Source organism: Nansenia antarctica, assembly GCF_963989245.1.
Source record: "Nansenia antarctica genome assembly, chromosome: 7".
NCBI classification, from domain to species: domain Eukaryota; kingdom Metazoa; phylum Chordata; class Actinopteri; order Argentiniformes; family Microstomatidae; genus Nansenia; species Nansenia antarctica.
The window spans coordinates 56,228,388-56,237,207 of NC_137677.1; the positions used below are offsets into that span (position 1 = coordinate 56,228,388).

General features: G+C 37.8%; 1 protein-coding gene across 1 annotated transcript in view; it reads right to left on the bottom strand.

The window, feature by feature from the left end:
* Window positions 1-4,581: 4,581 nt before the first annotated feature.
* Window positions 4,582-8,820, bottom strand: part of tank (TRAF family member-associated NFKB activator) — a gene marked incomplete at both ends in the record, with an annotated part of 5,888 nt that continues 1,649 nt past the window's right edge. The window contains 4 exons of the mRNA XM_080536948.1: window positions 4,582-4,743; window positions 6,624-7,027; window positions 7,544-7,662; window positions 7,741-7,805. Coding sequence (XP_080393074.1) covers window positions 4,582-4,743; window positions 6,624-7,027; window positions 7,544-7,662; window positions 7,741-7,805 — 750 coding nt within the window. The remainder of the gene's footprint in view (window positions 4,744-6,623; window positions 7,028-7,543; window positions 7,663-7,740; window positions 7,806-8,820) is intronic.

Sequence of the window (8,820 nt, forward strand, 5' to 3'; positions counted from 1 at the left end):
CCTATAATATAATAATAGATAGATAGATAGATAGATAGATACATAGATAGATACATAGATAGATAGATAGATAGATAGATAGATAGATAGATAGATAGATCGATAGATCGATAGATAGATAGATCGATAGATAGATAGATAGATAGTTAGATAGATAGATAGATCGATCGATCGATAGATAGATAGATAGATCGATAGATAGATAGTTAGATAGATAGATAGATAGATAGATCGATCGATCGATAGATAGATAGATAGATCGATCGATCGATCGATCGATAGATAGATAGATAGAGAGAGAGAGAGATAGATAGATAGAGAGATAGATAGATAGATAGATAGATAGAGAGAGAGAGATAGATAGATAGAGAGATAGATAGATAGATACTTTATTGATCCCCAAGGGGAAATGAAGGTGTTACAGCCGCTCACACCACAAACAACAACAACAACAACAACAAAGTAAAGTGATAATTGAATAATAGAGAAAAAAATAAAATAAATAGACATCTGGAACATTATATAGAGTAACAACGGTTCAGTATGATTTAACATCCCCCAGCCTGACTCGGATAACCCTGCTCGAGCCAGCCGGAGGAGAACTTGTGCTCATAGTTTTATTGCGACAGGCAGAAAAGATCTCCTATAGCGCTCCTTGGTGCAATGTGGTTGTAACAGTCTGTTGCTAAAGGAGCTTTTCTGCTCTGCCACAGTGTCATGTAGGGGATGGGAGCGGTTGTCCATGATGGCCAGGAGTTTGGTCCTCATCCTCCTATTGGTCACCTTCTCCACTGTGTCCAAGGTGACACTGAGGACAGAACCAGCTTTCCTAATAAGCTTGTACAGCCTCTTCGTGTCACCTTCCTTGATGCTGCCCCCCCCCCCCCCCCCCCCCAGCACTGCGCTTGCCAGCACTGACTGGTAGAACATGTTCATCAAAGGACCACACACCAAAGGACCGGAGCCTTCTCAGGAAATAAAGCTGGCTCTGGCCCCTCTTGTACAGGACCAGTCCAGTTCAGTTTATCATCCAGGTGCACCACCAGCCAGGTACTTTGCTAGTAGCTCTGCACCACCTCCACGTCTTCTCCCTGCAGCAGATCATTGAGTAACACTGGATTATGCTATGTATACCGTATATAGCTATATACAACATTTGTATTACACAAAAAAAGTGAAATTGAATGTGATTAATGTCAATCACGCAAGACACAACATTCATGTTTACACTGTTTTGTAATGTATTGTTGTATTGCATAATAAAAGATCCACACTTTAATCTTACATTTGTAATGTACAATACATGGCATGCACAACTTCTACAGAGGTGCAATCTGCAGATTAATTTTCAAAAGTCATTACAACAAAGATGTTGCAGGATGATGCAGGCATACCAATCAACTACCACCTACGTACGTCCTAGGACCTTTTGGCTCGCTCACTCATGCATTTAAAGAACCGGTGCCAGCATAAATATGTCAGCCAGCCCGCTCTCTTCTCCAGTTGGAAATGACTGCAGTCCCCTGAAGTGATGTCCTATTTCCCCCCTGAACTCTCTGCAGCTCAGAGTGGCGGTGCAGCAGCACTACTGATTAGCATGCAGTAATGATGGTGAGCTGGGCTCCATTGTTCTAACACCTCCCCTCTCCTCCGCACCAATCTGTCACCGTTCAGCAGGCTAGCGCTGCCTCAAATGCTGCTCTCCACAAATGAGATGGATAATTAGTTGCCCCTCACGAACGCTGCACTCTTCTCACCCCTGATTGCTTTCACCTTTTTGCTCCTGGCAATTTTTACACCTCGTAATCAGCCTGCTGCTTCTCCCTTTCAATCCATATTCTTCTTCCTCCTCCTTTTCTTTTTTTTATAGTTATACTCAAATGTTCCCTCCCAAATATACCTGCCACAGCAGAAAGAAACTCACATTGAACAGGACGGCCTATATTAGCTGGAAGGCACAAGGTGGCAAACAATGGCCTCTCAAGAGCAGAAATTCAGTTTTCATCTCTTGCTGTTCACATTACTTTATTAACAATTGAGTAAACATATAAAAGAAAAAAGAAAAACATAGACCTAAGCTGTCAGTGCAGCTTCCCTCTTCCAAATAACAAGCAATGACAACATAATTATGTGCAAGCAGCTGTCGATGATTCCAGAGAGAGAACCATGCAGTCTGCACTATGCTCAACTCTTCACAGATTTACAAGGGAGAATCATTAGGGAGATTGGTTATTTGTATTTGCGACATTTTTCAGAATAAATTCTCTCTCTCTCTCACTGTCCATAATTTGATGTGAGATGTTTTGCAGTTTATACTGATCCAAGTTAGATGTACATTATGCTTGACACATTGTACACGATGAAAATGTAATATTCAGCTTTGTAAATACAACAAAATGACATGATGCCTTTTCCTCCTCTCTCAGATGATGTGTTGTGTTTGCGTGTATTTGTGTGGTTCTCTATCCTCTGTTGTACTCTTGAACACCAACAAATTGATCTAATAACCCATTAGCATAGGTCAAGGAGTATGCATAACGTGTGAGGCTCTCCTCTCTCTTTTGATATAAAACCCACCTAAACCACTGTTAATCCTAATGTTAAAGAGAATTACATTTTTGGAAGAACCAAGTCAATGCTGTTTAAGGCATGTCAATGTTCTTACACGTGTAATAATAAAGCATTCATATTGATGCTTGTTTTTGTTGTTCATGTTAATTGTCATTACATACTGTACATTACTGACCACAATGTTGTGTTTGTGTACTAACAGGATATAGGGCATGATTTAACAGTCAATTATTTAAAAAAAAAATGAAATGTCTATTGAAGTATTTACTGGACTCATGCAAAACATTCAGCTTGAGAATTATTCGAGCATCCTGTTCACACCAGCTCATCTATCCAGCACAAGTGTTACTAGCCCATATTTGAAGGGCTGCAAGGTCCTCACTACTATGTTCTAATACACATATAGTGTTCCTATTTCCTTAACACATCATCACGCAAGACAATGAAAATGATTGTAACTGTTTGCAAAGCTGTGAATTAATATTTCCCAAGTCAAACGCTGTTTGTATTCCCAGGAAAGACGCTACTATCGATGCTCAAGCATGGAAAAGCTTGTGTAATTAATGTGCTGCAGCTGGCTGCTGTAACTGATAACAAAATGAAAGGCCTACTTGCGAGAATCTTTATAAATAACATCATTATTTGTCTTTAAAAACCTTGAGGAACAGAGAAGAGGGGGACTACAAAACAAACCATTTTAATGTATCTGTTCATCTGTTAATAGACCACTACCAATCATATGTATAAGACTAATGTTTATCAAGACTGAAACATTAAACTACAAATATTAAGATAATTGCGCATTTAATTGAACACCAAGCATGTACCTGATCTTATCTTTAGTAACATTAAGTTTTAATTAACCTGAAATACCTGCACAAACCTGCTTTCAATGACCATATGGTGTTTTAACTTAAAACATGATTTAATTAACTGGAATGATTTCACATTATGGTACTACACAAACCATACAGCTGCTCAAATTACAATGTCGAATTTATCCCATTAGTGTAAGACTAAGACTGAGATACTTTTAATGAAAATTGCTGAGACCAATATTTCACTCATCAACATGCATTATACTTTAAATGATGCAACATTATGTTTGCTTTATAAATGTCTTCATGAAAAATACTTTTCTTCTCAATAAACCTCTGTCAATGAAATGGCAGTTTGCTTGTACAGAATGTAGTCATTCTACACTGAAGGGGTTTGGACATGCAGGGTATTGCTCATTACCTCATATCAGTAAAGTTTCTGCACCACAAAAAACATGGTAACTTATCTTAGCTTATCATTGGCATAACTCACATACAGGATGTCCAGATAGGTTCAGGTAGGGCATTAGAGATTCCTCTTCAGAGCTGAGTGAGTGTTCCCCTGGAAAAAAACATCAATGTCTTAATGCTTTGGGGAAACATTAGGAAGAATTACGTATTTTATCAAAATCACAATGACTCAGGGTTGAAAAATAAAACTCTCTAAAGCAATCTCACCAACACTGTCTTTCAGTCTTCAATGGACTGTTATCAGAGGATCACAATGTACAGATAGTGCTTTTGTACGTGGACAGATACACTGTATTACAGTATGTGTGAGTCTTGCACCAGACCTATGTCCATGGGTGCAATAAGACAATAATGTACAGTAGTAAATCACACAATAACATAAATGAAAAAACGGTTGACAAGATTAAATGATTGCTTTATTACACTTAGACCTGTATACTGTACAATATCATTCCATAGGTCTAGATTACAATTTCAAAGCAATGTTTTTTAAGACAGAAAGACAGTAAAATGTACCATTCAACTCTTACAAATTAAATAAATGTCTGAGAGTGGATTCAAGTTGCATCACAATCGCCAGTGTCGTTTGACATCCGGCACAGTGCATGTACTTCATGGCAGGCAACAAAGACATGAATAAACCATGAATGAATGAATCAATCCTAGAGGTGTTGTTGCATTTTGGGCAGCCAGTGTCTGCTTCTAGTGTCAATCGCTGGCTTCACTTAAAATGAGAATAAAGATGGCTTTTCATGATGTCTTGAGGAACTACGGCGTTGCAGAAGGCACAGTTATCTGGACTGTTGTCTGGGGTGTTGCTCTGTGACGGCTCCTCAGTCACTGCCTGCGCCGCTGTGTCACACAGCTCAGGGCTCCACAGTGGCTGTATGGAAGGACAAACACATAACACTGTATTGTATTATTCATAATACATACACTTAGCATTGCTTACACTTGCCCACTTAAAGTATACTGCATGGTTTGGTCTTCACTGAAAAATATGCCTATCTGTTGCCCAAGGGAATACAAGCAAAGCATTGTCCAACTTGAACCCACTTTCTTAATATCCATAGCTCCTGCCTGACTATATTTCTATGATTGAATACTTTCTTGTTGCCAGCGACAACCCATGAAAGTGTTATTAACAGAGGAATCAAATCAAATCAAATGGTCTAAATTATTCCTACAGTATACTATTACTGGCAGTGTTTGGTATAATATTAATTAATGTAGTATCTAACCATAAGTAATGCTATTAGGCCTTCTGGGTTACAAAATGATGAACTCAATATTACATTATTTATTCTTTAAGCGACAGTTCATCCAAAATTACAAAATCATACATTTCAAAGTAATTTAAATTATGTTACTGACTCTTGTCAGAGAATTTGGCATGATTTGGCATGATATTTCGAACATGCTTTTATGACTCCCATTGGTTTTTGTAAAAAAAATTGCTAACATTTAGCGGTTAGTAACAAAGCCAAGATAAACAGAGGAAGTATGGATTGAAGTCTTTCATTTCTGTGACTAGAAACGGTGCTTGTTTTCATGGAAATTAAAGAGATGCTACTGGATTTTGACTTTACGTCAAAAGTGTTTACTGTATGATTCATGATCTAATGTTAAACGATTCCATATCTCATTAGACGACACAGTCCTTAATTTAAGGATAAGATATTTAAATAAATAAACATTTGCAATATACGCTTTTATCATGGTGGGGTGGTGTTTCCCTCTCTGTCCAATCAGGTCAATCTTCTGACAAATGTCTTTCTATTTCTGTGTTTTGGGCTTGTGAGGGCTCATCTAAGAAGGAGCGGTTCAAAACATACAAATATCCTGTTGCATCTCTTCAATGCTCCTGTAGTACAAAAGGACAACACAAATAACAAAAAGGTCAAATCAAATGTAATTAATTGAAAAATATGGAGAGGAATGGGATCGTAGGAATTAATGTTCTTCTCTGATCAAAACAAAGGCTCTCACAAAATAAGAATTATTACAAAAATAGCGCAATTCAAATCATTTCCATTACAGTTGCATACAAAAGGTTGAGGACATACTACATGTGGAATTTTGTTACATTCAGCAATACAGATCTGAGATGGTCGAAATGAATCTGGGTATAAAAGCCTTAACAAATGCAGGAATAGAGAGGAATAAATACTGTTACTATCTATAGCCGTACTGTTAATGGTAGTCATAACAGATACATTACTGGATTCTGACATCAACTCACATAACAGACTTAAAAATTGCATGGCCAAAAATAATTTTCATCCATAATCATAGGTGTGTTTTATCTGTGAATTGTATGTGAATGACAAATGGTGTCTTAGGAGCACTGTAAAATGCATGATTGTAGATAAAACTGTATTGTAGATTTAGAATATTAAAACTCACTCAGTGGTGAATAGTTTTATCAGATTTGGACCCTGTATTTTCATCTTGGACACCCTCTCCTTAAAAACCACCCTTTGGCAGATCGAAATCTACCAAATGTAACCAATTAAAGGCATTTCCATTCAAAATCAAACTCTGGCTACCACTCTTGTCTCGTGATCAGTGAAGGATAATTGCCTCTTATCATGATTAACAACATCGACATCACCAACAGACTTGTCTCACAGTGCCAATGTGTGAGCTTTTTCTTCAACTACTTTTACACTCACTCTACCATCGATTTGCATGAACTTATCAAGCACTGAGAATTTGCCAGTTTTACCTCTAAATAAAGGGAGCAATTCCTGCCAATCTCACCTGTTGGGGTCCACACACACTCTCTGGTGACAGAGAGACTGATGGGGAGCTGGGGTGGGGGGGAGATGTGGTGTAGGGGAATGGAATGGCCAGCTCTGCAGACATCTCCTCTGTGACCACAGCAGGGAAACAGCCCATGGGCCGTTTCCTAGGCATGACCAGTTCAATGTGTTTCTCCGGAGTGCTGTTCAGAAACTCATATTCACTGTCTGTAGAGGGGGGGAACTTGACGCTCAGTTTGGTGAGGGAGTCCACTAAGTCCTCGGGGCTGGCCCCACGGGAGGCGAGAGACGTGGGTGGGTTTTGGACAGCATCGACCCCTGACCTCAAGGCCGAGGGGAAGGGCCTCTCTGCTAGCTCCGCTGTCACGTCGGTGCACTGGATGGGCATGGAGAACTGCTGCTCTGTTGGATGGCAAACACAAGGGTCTTAACCTATTACTGTAACATAATTGTCACTATCATTTACATCATTGAGCTACTAAAGTATGCCATTGTGTGTGGCGTTGTCAAGTAATAATTAATACACTTAGAGGGCATAATCATTCTGAATTAAAATGTTCCATCAGTTATTCTTCTAATATCATGATAAACATTTGAAATGCAAATGACTATATTTGGCATAACATAATGAATATGCAAATCCGTTGCAGCCATTATATAACCAGTAACCGAGGCCACATCACAGTATTTTCCTGTGGAATAATTAAACAGGAACAAAGCTAAAGCTACCATATATAATTACTCACATTGTGTTGTGACAAATCCAAAGTAATTGTAACTCAACATATGTTCTTCTTTGGAATTAAATTAAAGCAAAACTGGACTTGAGTTCAAGTCTTGTGTGACTTTTGAACTGTAGTTGAACATAGGCAGGCTCTGAAATCTAAATAATGACAATTGTGTAGATTTCAATATTACCATTTCCCATATCATTTCCTCTGTATATTTTCTTTAGGTGATCTTTTTGTCTTCTTGTTAAATTCCGTATTTGCTGGAATTTCCCATGTATTGCTTCAAAGGCTTCTAGAACATCTTTGCTAAAGACAAAGACAGAAAAGTAAGAAAACAGAGGGTTTTTTTGCCAAAGAAATCGTTACTCTAATAGACCTGCATACTTCTCAATACTGCTGGCTACGGGCAATGTATGAGGTCCAATCACAGCAGTTGTCATATTCTCCTTCTGAAAAACAAACACAAATACAAATACATGACATTAAGTAATCTGTGATTACCAATTAGAACTATCCAAATTACATTTTGCTATATTTTCCTGCATGATGTGTTCATAATTTCACAAATTGATGATAATAATAAAAATCTTCATTTCATTTACCAATAATGCATCTGCTCAAATAAATGATGCCTATGATCGAGTAAGTAAATTCTAAACAAGAAAGCTGATGGGTAATAGCATCTGAGCGCCCAAATGTGATTCAGATAATAGTCATAAGCAGAGCAAAAAATACCCTACAACTCAGAATACTCTACAGCATGATTTTTGTATTGTAGCTTGATTGTAACAATGGTTTTGACATAACTGTGTATAAATAAACTAATTATTCAAATCTGAGTGTGGAAATGCATTGCATATCATGGAAACGCTAGACTAAGTATTGAAAAGTTCAATTGGATAATTTCTCATTGGGTCTATTAGAAATATTAAGGTAAAGATGGCCATTTTTTTACCCAATTTGCACAACAATCTTTTGCACATGCAAATTGGGGCCTTGACTCTGCAATGTTTGTTGAAACAAAAGGTGACATTATCCTCTAGCGCCACCTGTTGATGAAAGCTTTTATGTTCACTCATGTACGTTGAAGGAGTTAGGATTCAATTAGATAAATTACTTCTGAGAGACAGCGGTGGTTAATGAACAAACAAACACTGTCATGAGTAATTTCCTCACTGATAAACTACTACTACTGTGAATGACTGCCATGGTGTTCAGTGTAGAATCATGAAAACATTACAGCTACCTAACATAAGTGTTTCCAGCTAAAAATAGAGCTTGTGACATTTATAACAGGAACAAGATGAGAGATGTCCTATGTGACACAGGAAGTGAAGCTATTGTATTGTGCTTTGGCATGTGCTCTATAGTAAAGAGCATGAACTGTTTTTTATCCAGAACTGCATATAGTAAGAGCAACTGCAAAAAAAACATGTTGAAAAACTGATCAAGGGTTTTTTGGAA